The 17,708-nt window shown below is 44.3% G+C and overlaps 1 protein-coding gene across 4 annotated transcripts in view; it reads right to left on the bottom strand.

The window, feature by feature from the left end:
- Positions 1 to 17,708, bottom strand: part of OSBPL10 (oxysterol binding protein like 10) — a 228,543-nt gene that overhangs the window by 144,557 nt on the left and 66,278 nt on the right. For all 4 annotated transcript variants that reach the window (XM_072651109.1, XM_072651110.1, XM_072651111.1 and 1 more), the window contains exons 2-3: positions 12,344 to 12,519; positions 7,626 to 7,705 (exon numbers count right to left, since the gene is read on the bottom strand). In XM_072651109.1, coding sequence (XP_072507210.1) covers positions 7,626 to 7,705; positions 12,344 to 12,519 — 256 coding nt within the window. The remainder of the gene's footprint in view (positions 1 to 7,625; positions 7,706 to 12,343; positions 12,520 to 17,708) is intronic.

The raw sequence follows: 17,708 nt of genomic DNA, 5'->3' as shown, positions 1-17,708 counted from the left end.
TGCCATTCAGCTGCCATCCTGTCCACCTAAAGAGACCTCCTCTTCCCCCGCTTCCATGGACATGAGCCAGATTCCACACTTCTTTCCACACCAGAAATACTGGCCACCAGGAGCTCAGTTAAGCTGGAAGGGGGACTCAGAGGCCGCTGGAGCCCACCCCTCCCTCTTACATTTCAGGCATATGGGGCAGGGATGGAGCCCAGGAAAAACCATCAGACCTCCGTACTTGGGGACAATGCCCTCAGACCCAGCTCTGGCTGCCTCCTACATCTGGGGGCTTCCATATGTAAACTGGCCTCTGTTTCTTAGTTTGATGGCCTGCCCAGGAGTTGTCTCATCCCAGAGAACCAAAGCCCCCTCAATCTGGGGCTGGAAAGGTCCAGAGAGGCCGCTGTTTCGTCCAGCTTCCTTATCTGACAATGAGAAAGCTTAGTCACACAGAGAGTAAGCAGAAAGTAAGTGTCCGATGCAAGGTTTGAACTCATCTCTTTCTGATGGTCAAGAGCAGCCCTCTACCCACAGTGTCTGACTCTTTGTGACCCCACCTGGGCTGCTCTTGGCTAAGATGCTGGAGGGGTCTGCCGTTTCCTTCTCCAACTTCAACAGATGAGGAAACTGAGGCAGACAGGATTAAGTGACTTGGCCAGGGTTACACAGCTACGAAGTATCTGAAGCCAGATTTGAACTCAGGAAGATGAGTGATCCTGACTTCAGGCCTGGCATTCTATCCAGTACCTGTGCAGCTGCCCTATAGCAACCCCACAAATTCTGAGCTCTAAGATGGTGCTTCCCATGACCCCCCTAGCTTGGAATTGCCTGTCCCTCTATTGGACGAATATTTACTAAGTATGTATTCCAGTCAAAGCACTATGCTAGACCCGGAGGTACAAAGGAGAAAGCCTCGTTATGTTATAGTAGGATAATATATTCAGATAATCTCAAGTATGAGAATAAAAATATTCTGATTAAAGGTAACGCCTGCTGAGATGTAAATGACTGATGTGTACCTTAAGATCTAAACCTTCTAATGGGCATTTCTATTTTCTTAAGTAGTTAATCCAAATGAATCTTCAGTTTGGAAAATCACTGACAAAAGCACTTCTGAAACGACCTAGGAGATGGATTATCTGCACAGGAATTTTATAGGTGAGTTGGGTGAAATGAAAGGAATTTTATCTTTTATCTGTGCAAGAATTTCCTCTACATTATTCCCCCTAGGCAGACAGGCAGACTCCACTTGAAGAAGTCCAGAGATGGGGGATCTAGCTAAGTAGATAACGCACTGGATTTGAAGTCAGGAAGTCCTGAAATCAAATCTGGCCTCCAATACTTACCACATGTGTGACTCTGAACAGGTCAATTAACCCCTCTATGCTTCAGTTTTGTGGTCCTGTCCAACTCTTTGTGATGGGGGGAAGGAGGGGATGCCATTTCCTTCTTCAGCTCATTTTACAAATGAGGAGCTGAGGTAAACAAAGTTATGTGACTTGCCCAGGGTCACGCAGCCACTAAGGGTCTCAGTCTTCCTGATCCCAAGCCCAGTGCTCTATCCACTGAGTCACCTGCTTCAGTTTCCTCCTCAATAAAATGGCGACCACTTCCCAGATTGTTGTGAGGATCAAATGAGATAATGTATGGAACGCAAACCTTAAAGCCCTGTGTGAAAGCGATCTTTATTACGACTACTGGCTGCCAAAGAAAGGGCTCTAATTATAAGGCAACTTCTCCTTTCATTGAGCCTAAATTTACCTCTCAGAAGCTCCCAGCCCCTTTCCTTCTGGAATCTTGCATTCTTTGGACAAAGATGTGCAGACAAGAGAAATGGAGGAGAGAACCTGAGAAATTTCCCACTGCTAGGTGGTTCAGTAGATTAGGTGCTAGGCCTGGAGTCTGACAGATCTGAGTTCAAATCCAGCCTTACACACTTAGTAGCTGTTGTGACCCTGGGCAAGTCACCTAACCTTTGTTTGCCTTAATCCACTGGAGAAGGAAATGGCAGAAGTACTCCAGTACCTTTGCAAAGAAAACCCCATAATGGGGTCATGGAGAGTCAGACACAACTGTCTCCCAACTAAAGCCCGGCTACTTTTCTCTGGGGGTGGTTCTGTACACTGTCCCTGCTGGAACCCCTTATGATGGATGTCTGCTTGACTGAAATGAGGAGCTGAGTCACCTGACAACAAAGTGCAAATCTGATAGTATCACAGCGGGTTGGCAGCTGAATAACGAGCTCGCAGCAACCTGGGAGGAGAATTCACAGAAAGTGATTCTTGAACCCAAGAGCCTTTCTGCTCAGGGCAGAGGAGAGTATGAATTCCCTAGACAATGCCATCTCTTAAATCTGCAGTGCTGGCAGAGAACAGAGATTTCCGGTTGTTTCCAACATTCTCCTGTGCCCATCCAAACGTAGTCTGAGGCTGAGACTGACATTCGCTTCCTCTGAGGTCGCCGGTATTACCTGCTTCACACAAGGCTAAGTTTGCTCTGCGCTCCTCAGAGAACAAGCTCAACTCTCCACTTTACAGGATTAAAAAAAAGCCTCCAACAGGAGAAAGTACTTGCCCAAGATCTCACAGTTCCTAAATCACAGGGAGAGACATCTAATCCTGCTCCCCTCACTCCCAATCTATGCTCCTCATGCTACAGCTCTTTCAGGCTGAAGGAGAAACGTATTACAAAGACTTGTGGATGGTCTTCCTGGGCTCCACCAAGATTCCCATTCTAAGGGGGCAGCTGCCACATCTAATTTTTACAATAATGCTTAAGAAGGCACACAACCTAGCAGTACTTTATACAGACAATAAAAATCTCTAATTTTATCATTTTAATAAAAGCTTATTCAAAGCCTTTCTTGAATTGCATTTTATTTAGGTCACTGGATGGCAATGTTTTACACTCAGTTTTTAATACCAAAAAGGTAATTATCTGTAAAAATACCACAAGAAAAATGGCATTGAATTTAGTATAATAGGAAAGTGAAATTGCCCAGTATCAGAAAACTCAGAGGTTGTAGAAGAGGGGAACACTAACATCCTCCAATAAACCTAACAAGATGGATAGGAAATTTCATTAAGCACTGGCCCATCCGTTCCACTCTAAAGAATTTCTGCCCAGGACAACAGGTATTATAAATATGTCCTTCACGTAACCTGAAACAGGAGCCCCCGAGGATGGGGTTATTACACAAAGCACCATGGGAAATTCCATGGAAGACACCCTTTACCCTTGCAAGCCAATTACATTTCCTCAGCATCTTTTTATACCCTTCGAAGCAGACACACAGCTAAATCTAATTCATTCAAACTTATGACCAAATTAGGGATAAGTCTAGAATTAGAGAACACAGTCCCCAAAGTGTGATTTTAATACATTCAATAGTCTATAGCAACTGAAAGGGGGTCAAACAAGATTGCTCAACACTTTAGAACTTGTTGAACAGAAAGGGGTCCTACCTCTAACAAATCAAAGGCAGTTCTCAATGAGACTAACAAACTATTCAGATAAGATTCATTGAAGTATTAAGGTCGCTGAACAAACAGGATAATATATTTTGTTGTTCTATGTCCTTCTTTCTTCTCTCAAATAACCACAATTTTAACCAGCTAAAAATGTTACCTTTGGGAGGTATTTTAAAAATAATATTTTGTTGTTTCCCAATTGCATGTAAAAACAATTTCTAACATTCATTTTTTTTTTTTAAATTTTGAATTCCAAATTCTCTCCCTCCCCCTTCCTCCCCTCTCCCTGAGATGGTTAAGAAATGTGAAGTAGGTTATACATATGCAATCATACAAAACATATTGTGGGGAAATATTTTGGCATCATATGGAAAGAACAGTCAATTTTTTTTTTAAACATTTTTTTTGGAGGGGAAAGTAGAGGCAATCTGGATTTACTGACTTGCCTAAGGTCACACAGCTAGTAAGTGTTAACTGTCTTAATCCAAATTTGAACTCATGTCCTTCTGACTCCAGGTCCGGTGCTCCGTTCACTGTGCCACCCAGGTGAATAGCCAATTTTCAGAAAAGAAGAAATGTTTACCATCAACAACCATATGAAAGAGTTCACCAGATCCTAAGAGGACAAAATGTACAAATCAAAACAACACTGAGACTTTGTCACACACCAATCATCTTGGCAATGGTGACAAAAAATTTAAGTGGTGAATGTTGGAGGGGTTGTGGGAAGACAGGGATATTAATGTACTTTGGGTGGAACCTCAAAATTGGCCCAATCACCACAAAAAACAACTTGGAATGAAGTATATCATTGAACAGTTTCTTATACTCTCTGAACCTGAAAGATCAATAATGGGCACGTCTTTTGTTATAAGGAAAGGTTCTGTTGGTGGGTTGAGGGGTGAACAGGAAGGAGGGCAGGGGTCACTGAGCAGTTACAGCAATGTTGAAGGGAAATAAAGGAAATCAATTAATAAAAAAGTTGAAATAACAAACATTCAGGAAATCTGAGTTCAGGTCTCAGTGCTCACAAACTAGCTGTATGAACCCAGGAAATCCTGTCAACTCCCAGTGTCTTTTCCTCTGTTACCACATGAACTTGTTGTGAGGGGCCAACACACTTGTGCATATGGAAATGTTTCAGCACGGCAAGGAAAATGGAGGGTGTTACTCTTTATTTAAAGGAAAAAATGATTAGGATGAAGTCATGCTAGCAAGAAGACTGAACTGACAGGCTTTCATCTATTCCCATTAGAATTAAGACTTACACTGTGGGTCAAGTCCCACGCTAACCAGTCAGCTTCACAATAGGGACATGCTACTAGTTATCCATCAATACAAACTTTAATCTAGAATCATCTGAGTCACATGACCCCTTTAGCATTATTACCTCTCATCCAAAGACAACAGGGTCTGTAATCCAAGAGTCCCAGTCAATAGTCCACCATGTTACTTCCTTTCTCTACAACAATTCCTCCAGGTGCCAGATGACTTCCCAGCCACGTTGTCCCAACCCTTCTACTAACACCTAGTCTACCCTCAAGTCAAATGGACAAACATGTATTAAGCACCTCCTATGTGCAAAGCCCTGGGGATACAACAAAAGGCAGAAGATAGTCCCTACCCCCTAAGGGGCTCACAGCCTAATGGGGGAGACAAGTAAACAACTGTGTCCAAACAAGATAGAGACAGGAAAAATTAGACACACACCCTCCAAAAAATGCATAACAGAAAAGATGTCCACGCTGGGCTCTAGTGGAAAGAGCTGAGTCTGAATTTAGCCTCCAAGTCCAGTCCCAAACCCCCTTCGGCCAAGCTGCCTCTCTTGGTCCTGACCTCCCAGGGGTCAGGTCACTGGGATGATCATGACAGATAACGAATGTATTTTGCAAACTTGAAGCACTATATGTGTAAATGTGAGTGGCTGTTCTTGTTTTCAGAGATAGGTTGATAGGGGAAGAATTTAAGCCCCTCCAAAGACACTGGGCACATAACCCAGAACAGATAGCAATAGAAACCTCCATCCACCAAGAAGACTTGAGAGTCTGTACAATATTCTGCAAGAAACCTATTCCATCCCCCTTTGTGCTGGTGCCTTCCCTAGGAGATGACCTCCCATTCATCCCATGTGGGACTAGTAGGTACACAACTGTTTGCATAATGTCCCCTCCATCAGACTGTGGGCTCCTTCAGAATAGGCAACCAGTTCCTGCCTTTATTTTTCTATTTGTTTTCCAAGGCTTAGCATTGGGCCTGGTATACGATAAGTGCTTAATAAATGCTTCTTTACTTGACCAAAGCAAAGTTCTAAACCCCCAAAATGGCCAGGCGAGTTCTTCCTGAGGATTTGTGTCCTACCACCTTGACATTCCTATCAGAAGTAACTTGAGCGCATTTCTAATTGTCCTTTAAAAACAAGTTGCATTCAATTGTTTTTGAATCACCCCGAATCTTCCAACCACAAAGAAGGGCCACTGGTAAACAGATGCCTCAAGCGTACTGCACCTCCCAAAGGTGGCTTCCAATTCCTTCGGTGCACTGAGAATGCTCTTGCCAGGGTCGTGGAAGATTTTTACCTCTAGGATGTTTCTGCACCATCTGACACTGATGAATAGTCTAATGAATACGACCGCATTCCCGGCTCCTTTTACCTGTTGGATCCTTCCTCATCCATGCTCCTCCCCTGGTTTATCTTCTTCTTCCCAGGTGTCCATGTGTGACCTAAAGGCTCTGCCCTCAAGTCAGTCTGTCTGTCTGTCTCCCCCTCCTTCAATTATGACCTCGCTGCCAATGAATCCTAAGCTTATATATCCAGAGGCCCCTCCTGCCCCCAATCTCTCTTGGCTTCCAGTTTCCAATCTCTAGCTCTCTGTAGAACATCTATCAACTGAACTATCTGCATATTAAAACAACTTCCCCCCATCTTTCTTAGTGAAATGGACAGGGATGCCATCCTCCCACTAACCCAGGCAGAAACCACTCTTCTTCCTCCTTTCCCTTAGCCCTTACATTTAATCGGGTACCAAATACCACCAAGCCTACCTATGCAACTTTTAAGTCTGGGTATAGAAGTAGATAAGAGGGAGAGGAGATGAATGGAAAAAAGGGGAAGGGGAAGAAACACTTCACAAGCTATGGATGATCCCTGACTCTCCTCTGAAATTTCAAATGAATGAAACTGGTCACAGAGCAAAAAATAAAAAAAATAAAAACCCACCCTCAGAGACAAGAAGCAAAAATCACCAGGCTACCTGGGAAGGTCAAATGTAGTACTGTGTTCACAAGTAAACCGGCCCAGGCAAGGGAATGTACCTAAGTAATGTTTCACATGGCCTTTGGCAGGAGAAAAGAGAAACGAAGCCACGGCGAGCCAGCTGGAGCAAGCAGGAGTGACCTTTCCAGAGGGGCTACGTTTGTTTTCAAAGCAAAGAAAGAACAGAAACCTGCCCTGCTGAGTTATCAGATCCATCCGCTGGCATCTAATGGAGCCAGCTCTGAACCGGCAGCCTCAAGGGAACTAACCCTGCCTTCATTAACCCATCCTTCAACCCTGTTTCTTCCACAGGTACACACGGATTCCATAACTGACTTCACTTTTAAATCATTTAAATTGTTCTAAAGTGATACCCAGGCTCCTTTTCACCACAAACTTGGGAATGCCAGTCATGTACCTAACCCCAGGTCTCTAACTCAAAGATACCACCATTAAAAAAAAAAGGGGGGGGGGAGAATAGATTTAAAATATTAACATCACCAGCAAGAGTAAAATCACCAGATTTGGCATAGGCTGTACTTAAAACCCCATGATGACAGCATCTGGTCTTGACTAAAAATATTTGACTAGCACACCTCTGTGGGAAAGTCTTCCTCCTCACAGGGCAATTAACATTTCCTCAAATGGACAGCCTGGGAAATGGGTTGTTGAGCCATCTGCCTCCCAGGATCCTTAAGGAGACTTGGGTCTCCCTTCACTCTGCTTGTCATGCCCATGGAGAACACCAACTTCTCTCCTTCCCTCTTTAAATCTCAGTGGATGTGAGTCCTCCATACATGAATTTAGATGCCTTGGGGAGACAGGGACTAGGGACGATACAACTACCCCTTGGGTTCCTCTGCTCTTTTTTTAACCCAGATAAAATCTCATTTACCTCGCCCATGGACATCTACCTTAGAATGAGCCTCCATGTGGTACTTGGCACAGTTCTGCAGCTGAGTCACCCAACACTGCTTTTCTTTAGCATCAGCAGCTGAAAAAGGAACAGAGAAAGACACAGTTGGCAAGGACCACACCTCAGGGCACCTGAGGCATGGAGGGCCGCAAGGAAGGTCATCAGGAACATCATCCAAACTCCTCGATGACTGGTGTCCATACCACCAAACCAGCAGGCTGAGAACTCACAGACAATCCCCAAATGAAACATTAAAAATGCATCCTCAAATATCACACGTGGAGGGGAAAGAAAAATCGACCTTTTCCTTGCCTTCCAAGAGTCACTTGTGCTCCTTTAAAAATGCAAGAGAGAAGAAAAAAGAGCACTTAGTTTAAAATGTTTCTCTACCACATGTGGCTAATAGAGGCTTTAAAGCAGAGCTTCCCAGGGCCCTTTGTTATCTAACACAGAGCGTACAGTGGGGCTATTAACATTTCAAAATAAGCTTATGGGTGAATTACCATTTTAATATGTATTCTTTGGGGTTTTTATTAAGATGGGAAAGGATAATGTACAGAAGAAAACCTCCGAAAACCCAAAATGACTGCAAAAGGCCATTAGAAGTTCAAATTGATTGTTAGAAGTTCAAATTGATTGCAAATTTCTTGGGGTTTGTTATTCATTGGCAGGCTCTCCTCCAGCCCCTACATATATGGACTTGGAAACCAAAGCGTGGACACAGGAGATATTACCTACAGGTCAACAGTCAATAACACAGCCCAGATAAAACTGCCTGAACTACTGTTACTCAAAATAATGTGGGTAAATATTATTACTGTTATTATTAAATAAGACCTTCAGCAGGACCTAGGACATTTAGATGTCACAGGAACATAATCAAAAGGAACTTTCTGGATCATAGGGACATAGGTTTGTAGACACAAGGGACTCTAGTGGACATCTCTCCCCCCATAGATTTAGAGGTGGAAGGGACCTTAGAAGGACATCTGATTCAGCCTTTCATTTTACAAATAAGGAAACTCAGGTCTTGACTCTGTGACTTGCCCAAGGTTACACAGCTAATAAGGAGGAGATGGGATTTGACCCCCAGGACCTCTGGACCCTCAGAGTGGGGCCTTCAAATAAATGAACATTCAAAGAAGTCAACGTACAGTATGTGTTTTGCAGACCTTAGGGCGCCACATAAACGTGAACTATTATTACCGACATTATTAATATCAAGAAGTCTGGGAATTCTTATATCATTTTCCCATTTTGTGCTCAGAGGTGGCAGGATTACCAAATTATCTGAAATTCTCAAAAGATCATTTGGAAACTGTGCCCGAAGGACCCCCTGCCAAGCATCTGTGACATGAGAACACTCCTGGCCCTGGAATAATATCCGATAACTCTCACACCCAAGGCCAGGCATCACATCTGAGAAAGCAGGCGCCAGCACAGTCAACAGAAAGGGCTACAAGCTCCCAGAAGGGGAAACAGGTGGGACCCGACAGCCTCTGGGGTCCCTCCAAACACTGAGACCCGTCGCCTGCATCTGCAACTCCCCAAAGTGGCGGCAGCAGCCAAATGCAGAGAAGGGAGAATGGGTCAAGGTCCAGCCCACCTCCCCTAAGGATCCACAAAATCCTAACGTGGTGTGTGTGCCCAGGAAGGGACAACCCTCCCACTCTGCAGCTCAGAAAACCTGCCTTCCTTCCAGCTCAATCCCTTCCCTGATCCTCCCACCTCCTAGCAGCGGGCTGGGGGACCTGGGGCCTCAAGGATATATGTGCCCCCCCACCTTCTCCCAGTCCTCAAGTGCAGCCCTTTGATTGAATCCAAACTTCTACCCTTTCTAAGCCACAGATTCCCCCACCCCTATCTAGCACCTCCTCACCAAAAGTTATCTTGGATTACTGGGCTCATACCTATATATTACATGGGATATCTCCTGATAGAGTATAAACTCCTTGAAGGCAGGGATTGTTTCCTTTTTTGTCTGTGTATCCCTGGCTAGGTGGCTCAGTGGTTAAGGGCTCTGGACCTGAAGTCAAGAAGACCTAGGTTCAAATCCAGCCTCGGATACTTACCGGCCGCGTTACCTTGGGCAAGTCACTTTACCTTGTTTGCCTCAGTTTCCTCATCTAAAGAAGGAAAGGGCAAACCACTCTAGTATCTGTCCAGATAACACCAAATGGGGCCATGAGGAGTTCAACATGGACAACAACAAATTCCTAGCATGTAGTAGGGGCTCCAATATGTTTGAGGAGGGAGTGCTTATAATTGTGCAGGATTGTGATCCCAAAGACACACTGCAGAGCAGGATGCTGCTGACCACAAAGGACCACCAAAGTCCATGTGGCTGGGCACAGCCCACACACTGCAGTTTAATTAAGCCCCTGGGCTATTTCATGTCACTAATGCAATGTTAATAAGCTAATAAATGAGGCTTTAGTAATCGACAGTCTCTTAGTAACTTGAGGTGAGACCGTGCTCACTCTCTGGCCAAACAGATTGGGTTTTTCTCCCATGTGGCTTCTGTCATCTTAGTTTTATAAACCACAGGCAGGAATAAGTGCCAGCAAGTTTTCCCACCTATTGTTTCTGCCCTGACAATTTACTTAGCGATAAACCAGCTGGCACTGACTGGGACCATATAAATCTCGGCAGCCAGAGGGGATGCTGCATGAATCTCAAGAAAATGTATTCATCTCGCACGCTTTCCCTCCAAACAGAGGCTTCCCCCTTGCTTCTGAAACTGCACCCATTTTTATTTTATAGGTTTTTGATGGCTTTATGGAGCTACTTCTAGAAATATGATTTTTAAGCAGATAATAAAAGACATTAACTACTTTCCGGCAGACAGAGCTATACACCGGAGAGAACCCAGAATTTCGAATCAGGCAACTTGAGTGCAAATTCTAATGCCTTTAAAGTCACTACACAAGTGACCCTGGAGTTACCTACCCTCTCTGAGCCTCAGTTTCCTTATGTGTAAAATGAGGGAGGTGTATTCCTGAGGTCACCTGTTAACTGTCACCACAGCAGTGAATAGATAAACAGGCCAAGGTTGTGGGTTCTGTTGGGCCCCTCAGGGTCTGCCACCAAGACCAGAAAACTCCGTTGTATGTGAGGTGACTTCAGTACCATGGTGCTGTCAGAACACCTCAGGTTTTGCTACCTATGTCTAGAAGAGCTGGATGAAGTCCAGCACAGGCAAATTCAGCTCCACAAATATTCACTGATCACTTCTTGCTGAGCTGAGTACAGGAATTTGTCCCTGCACACAAGGAGCATCTGACTTAGTGGTGGATACAGATAGCGTGGACACAAGTACAGAAACGCTATGAAGATACAGAGAAACGTACATTGATTTCAAGGAAGGCAGTGCTCCTAACTGAAGACCCCAGAACAAGCCAGGGAGGGGAGCACACAGATCAGGCATCTGTGAGATTCTGTGCCCTAGATGGGCTACAGAGAAACAGGAGGAGAACATAGGATCTCCCCAGGATGGGATGGCACCCTCTCTCACAGACTCTGATCTTGTGATTTCTGCTAACTGTGGGCAACACTACCTCTAAATCTTGTTAGTAGAGTTTGGTGGAGGTCCCAGAACACATGATTTCAGAGGCATGAGACAAAGTGCACATCCTTCCCCGCCAGGGGAAGACTCTCTCTGGATGCTCTAGAACAGCAGTTCTGGACCCTCTTTTTTTTTGGTACTGTGGACTTCTGTGGCAGTCTGGTGAAGTCTGCAGACCCTGGCCTCAGACGTTAGCTGTGTGACCCTGGGCAGGCCACTCGATGCCTCAGTTTCCTCAAGTGTAAAATGGGGAGAAGAACAGCACCTACCTCACAACAAATTAAATTAGGTGTTTAAAAAGAGGGTTCAGCCCAGTGGCGGGCACACAGAAGTCAATGCAGAGATTCTTATTCCCTCTCTCCCTCCTTCATTTCCTTCCTTCTCAGGATAACAGGGTTTCTTAGATTCATAATTACATGAAATGCTAAATTTCAGTTAGAAGATGGTGAACATAAAAACATCACCTTCCCCCCATCCAAATTCACAGACCCACAGAGATGTCTTTCCAGGATCTTTGGGGATCCATTAATCCCAGGGTAAGAACCCCAGCTCTAAAGGGACACAACAAATAAGGATTCCTCAGAAATGCCAGGAGTCAAAAGAATGAACAACAAATAAAGCTGTAGCGAAGAGATGGCTCTGGGATCACTTTTTATGGAGGAAAGTTCTTCTCCTTGTCATTTTATTTATCCCACCCCTCCCCCCTCAATTATAAGGTACTTACTTTTTCTCCCTCAGGCCTCCCTGCCCCCAGTGGGGAAAAAAAAACCAAAACCTTTGTAATAAATATACAAGGTCAAATAAACAAACTGCCACACCGCCCGTGTTTGTAAACGTGGTCTCTGCCAGCATCTGCTCTCTCGCTTAGGCGGGTGGCACAATTCACCATCGGTTCATCATCTGAGCAGATTTCTTGGGTTTATCCAAGCGGCTCATTTTTACAATGCTGTCATTAGAGAAGGGGAAGGGTCTTTCCTCCCCAAGGGGAGTCGAGGGCACCTGTCTCCATCCTTCCCATTTCTTCACCTAACTCTGGTGGGGAAAAGCAGAGCCATGAGGCCAGGACTATGGTTCTCCATCCAAGGTAAGGACAGGGAGAGAAGAAGGGGGACATCCCAACACAGACAGCCCCAGGGAGACCCGTGACTTACCTCTCAGTTTGTACACCTCGCCATTAGCAGAGTACACTACCAACATGTGGGGGGCTTCGTCACTCAGGGACACTATGGCTCCGGCGAGGGACAGGGCTCCTCGGGGCTTCTGGCTCTTACTCTGTTCATTCACAAAATACTGTAGAATCCCAGACTCGAAATCCAGCATAAAGTACCTGTTGGGAGAGACCAGAGGGCGTTACTGCTCTCTTCTAAGAAGAGGGAGTCCTGCGAAGCCCATCTAAGAGCCTGAGCAACACAGAAGCAGATCCTCTATTAGCTCACAATCAAGTCTCCCCAACTCAGTAAGTGAGAAATCAAGCCTCTCCAGGGTGTTTCACCAAAGGTGGCTCATAGGTGGTGGGGGCAAGCTTCATTCTGAAGCTGGAAAACAGCATGCAAGCAAGAGTCTCTCGTTGTCACTGTGCCCAAATATGGAACCAGCAAAGAATGTATCAGACTAGAGGGAGCGCTTGATAAATGCTTGTTAGCGTCACCCTGGGGCAGTGAGAAGCCAGGTAACGGCTTCCTTCTGCCACACCTTGATGCCCACACTCCAGGAGGATTTCCCAGAAGGCCCTGCTATTTGCCAGGACATCTCTAACGGGTAGTTTGATCAGCCCCTAACCCCTCCATCCAGACAGCAACAAGCAGACACCCTTATTTCAGGATGGCAATGTTCACCCTCAGCCACCCTCAATCCCCAAAGCCTATCAACTCTCCATGTTTCCCTGGCATTATACTGTTGGGGACTCATGCAGCCTGGAGAGGAAGACAGGGCCTTGTTTGCATAATTATACATAGAAATGAAATGCCCCAGATGTCTCACTTTCCAAGGAGAATGTAAAATGCTATCAAATGACAGGACCAGAATGAAGGGGAAAAAAGCCAAGTTATCACTGACTAGGCCATGTTACATGTATGTGGTTAATATGCTCTATTAACCACAGCACAATGTCCTTTCTGATAACCCATCCTCTACCATCACTGAAATAACACAGCCTCCATTGGCAAAACAAACAAAAATCCACAGGAAAAGTGTTGGGTGTGGACAACCCAAGTTCAAATCCCATCTTTGCCTTTTACGAACTGGGTGACCGGAGGTACGCCCACACTCTGTCAGCAGTCTTGGACTTGGTCTCATTAGCAAAAATGGGCGGGGGGGGGGGGGGGGTGCCTAGCTGACCTCTCAGATCCCTCAAACCTCTAAAGCTATGATCCCTGGATCTCTCTGCTGTCTCCACAAGAGTATGAAGAAGACAATGCTGACCACTGCTCACCAAGGGTAAGCGCTTACTCATTGTGCTACGCTGAGGAGAATTTAAATACCTACTGTCTTCATCCGTTTTCCTTTGAAAGATGAAATCAAAATGTAGGACAAAAGTTGGCAGCGAGAGCATTAACTGTTGTAACAACTTGAGATTTTCAGCTTCTGTTGGTGACCATTCACTAAACATACATAAAAATATACAATTGTATAAAAATATAAGATGGCCCCAGGCCCTGTATGGGACCCTCCTTTGCTTCTGCAGCAACTGTGGTGAAATGGAAGAAATTCTAGACAGCTTTAGGTTGGCACACATTCATTCAGGTAAGTAGGTCACCAAGCTTGATTCACTGACAGAAAACTTCATCAGAAGCTCCAAACCAAGTGGAAAGATATCACGAGTCAGTGACTGACTCAAAAGCCAACACGGAAAAGGGGAAAGTAATGAAAGGCTAAATTGAAAATGCGGATAGAGATTCAGGGGGGAAAAAGATGCTGAAGATTTATAAATTACTCAAGGCCTCACATCTGCATATCATAAGAACACTGAGCATCCCAGAAAAGAAAGCTGGCTGAACAGAGGTCACAACCGAACCACAAACAAGAGAGTCCTTTCAGAATTATCCGTGGCCAATCATCTAAGGAAAAAGGTGTGTAGTTACAGCTGCTATAGATCATCCTCCTGAAGAAAGCAGTCAGCTCAGAAAAACAGAAAATGGATAAAAGACTGACTTTGATCAGCACCTTTCCTTGTCATCAACATGGAAGTTAACAGAGGAGGGTTGAAAGAGCCCACCTTGCAATGACAAAACCAAGGGCCACACCTGTGTGAGCATATTTGTAAAATATCGCCAGGGAAACTGACTGGAATCACAAATTATCTCAAAGATGTAGAGGGGGAAACAGGCCTGCAGAAAGGTGGGAACAGCATCTAGAACAGAAGCCAGACCCCAACAGCACTTCTGGATGAAATAAAGAATGTTTATCCAGAAATACAATCTCATCATCCATGAAAGTGATGTCACTGTCACACCTAAACCCAGTGTTTAGGTTGGTTATTACAGGAGAAAATGCAAATGGTACTTCAGATGCAGTCAGTGAGAATGGCTGGACCCGACCAAATACTGTCCATACAGAGGTGACTTACAAGAGACCTCCAAATGTGGAGCATTCAAAAAACAAAAGTGCTTTGATGTATCTGTGATATCAGTGATGAGGATGATCCATCCATGCCTGCTGACCCTGTGAAAATCTTGTCCATGATATCCACTAAATCTTTCAGGAACTTTTCCTTCAACATGCCGGGGGCTCAAGTTCTCTTAGCACCATCATAAATTACAAGAATGATCTATGCATCTATCAGTGGTGTCTTGACAAAAACGAGACAGATACCGCAGATGGACGATGACCGCAGCCTACAACCAAACAGGGAAGGAAGAAAGGCAAAGTCCCATTCAGAAAATAAGTCATGCTTTCAACCATCACAAGGAGCTCACTATGCCAAGTGTCCAACTCTTAGCAACAAATATTCTCCCACAAGTATAGCATCGCTACAAGTCATGGAAGGTCACCAAAGAAGAAGGTGGCCTGGCCACACAATGGGGGAGGGATAACAGATGGCTCAAGTGCTGAGGGGCAATAAGACTCTTACAGAAAGGTCTCTGGCCAACCAAGCAGGGCCTGTTGGGAAGCTACAAAAGGGAGGATTGGTCTGACTGACCAGAAGTGCACAGGATGGAATGAGAAGGCAGGAAGGAGCTGCAATTGGTACAGCTGGAGGGATTAAAACACATTGGTAAGATCACCAAATCAGCCAAATAAGTGCGTGCATGTGTGTGCGTGTGTGTGTATACACACATGGATACACACACACACACACACACACACACACACACACACACACACACACACACACAAAATCGTTGTTTCTCCAATGATGTTGTGGGGTGACATCTTAACTTGTCCATGAACTGGATTGAAGTGAGGCACTGCTGTACCAAGTCGTCAGCCTCACTCTCTCTCCTAGAGTCATTGAAGTCCAGTGGCAAGACAAAAGTCAGGACAACTAGTGATGACCCAGGATGCAGTGGGTGACTCTGGCATCTCGGATGTCGGATCAACTTTACTTGCTCCACAGTGCCTGCTTTAACTGACTTCACAGCCACTGGAACAAATTTCTCTCAATTGCTTGTTCCTCCAGGAGAGGTCTTCACATGCTTGGGGCAGACACCCTCCCGACCCATCAATGTGTTTTTGGCCCATTGATCACCCTCAACCTGGTTTACAGAGATGTGGCCACTGTCCATGCTACGGCTTCTTGGAGCTGACAGGTAAGAGTTGGGTGCCAAGTGGACACCAAAGGTGGATGAGCAGCCCTAAAAAAGATTCAGCAGCCTTCACCGCATATACTATGTATGTGTGTGTAGAAATATATACGTGTATATATATATACATATATGTATATATACACACACATATATACACACATGTGTATATGCATACATACATGTGTATTTACACAGAGAGATCTCTATACATATGCATATATACACAGATACATGTACATACACATACATGTATAGTATCTACAAGAGATCTGTGCGATCATCAGGAATGTTTGCCAGCCCCATCCCACACCACCACACCCCACCCCATGCCCACGCACCGCAGCAGCTAGGTGGCACACTGGATAGAGTGATGGCCTGGAGTTAGTTTAAATCTGTCCTCAGACACTTACTAGCTGTGTGATCCTGACCAAGTCACTTCACTGTTTGCCTCAGTTTTCTCATCCGTAAAATGAGCTGGAGAAGGAAATGGCAAACCACTCTACCAGTGTCTTTGCCAAGAAAACCGTCATGGAAAATTGGAAATAACTGACAAATGATTCAACAACAAAAATTATCATTTTTAAATTATTATTAGTGATTTGGAAGACTGTTACATCTGGTGGTTAACTGTTGATAATTCTTCTGAGAACTGTTAATATCCTTTTGGTTTTATTGCTGGGTCAGAAGCTATAGGCAGTTTAACAGCTCTTTAGGCATAACTCCAGATTCCTCTCCAAAATCGCTGCATCAGTTCACAGATCTACCAACAGTGAATTAGTGTCCCAATTTTTCCATTCCCTCCAACATTCTTCACTTTCCCCTTCAATCATTTTAGCCAATCTGGTCGGTGCAAAATGATTTCTCAAGGGTGTTTTAATTTGCATTTCTCTAATCGATAATGATTTAGAGCATTTTTATATGACTATAAATTGTTTTGATTTCTTCCTTGGAAAATTGCCTATCCATATCCTCTGACCATTTATCAGTTGGGGAATAAGTCATAGTCTTATAGATTTGACAAAGTTCTTCACATATTTGAGATATGAGGACTTTTTCTGAGAAACTGCCTATAAAATTTTTCCCCAAAATTTTCTGCTTTCCTTCTGATCTTGGCAACATTTGCTTTATTTGTAGAAAACCTTTTTAATTTAATGTGATTGAAATGATCCTAAATTGTTCACCTTCCCATTAAGTCTGATAAGTAATACATTCCATGTTCTAATTTTCTTGAAATATCTCTCTTTATATCTAGGGCACGGATCCATTTTGACCTTATCTTGGTAAACGGTGTAAGATATTGGTCTACACGATGTTTCTATTGGTCTACCAATACCTGGTCTGTTTCCAAAGGTGATTAGAGAAAAAGGAAAAGAATCTATATGTTCTAAAGTGTTTATAGCAACTCTTTTGGCAGTGGCAAAGAACTGGAAATTGCAGGGATGCCCATCAGTTGGGGGGACGGCTGAACAAGTTGTGGTATATGACTGTGATGGAACACTACTGCGCTACAAGAAATAGTGAGCTTCAATGGTCTTAGAGAAACATGCAAAGACTTGAATGAAATAATGAAGAGTGAAAGGAGAACTAAGTATACAGTAGACTGTATATGGTAACAGCAATATCGTTTGAAGAATGACTTTGAGGGAATAAGTCATTGTGACTATTATAAATTATCCAAATTAACAATGAAGGACGCATGAAGAAAGATGCTATCTGTATCCAGAGAAAGAAATGATAAAAAGAAGCATGTAGAGAATTTTACACACACACA

Source organism: Notamacropus eugenii, chromosome 3 (assembly GCF_028372415.1).
Source record: "Notamacropus eugenii isolate mMacEug1 chromosome 3, mMacEug1.pri_v2, whole genome shotgun sequence".
Classification (NCBI taxonomy): Eukaryota; Metazoa; Chordata; class Mammalia; order Diprotodontia; family Macropodidae; genus Notamacropus; species Notamacropus eugenii.
This window is presented reverse-complemented; position numbering and strand designations above follow the sequence as displayed.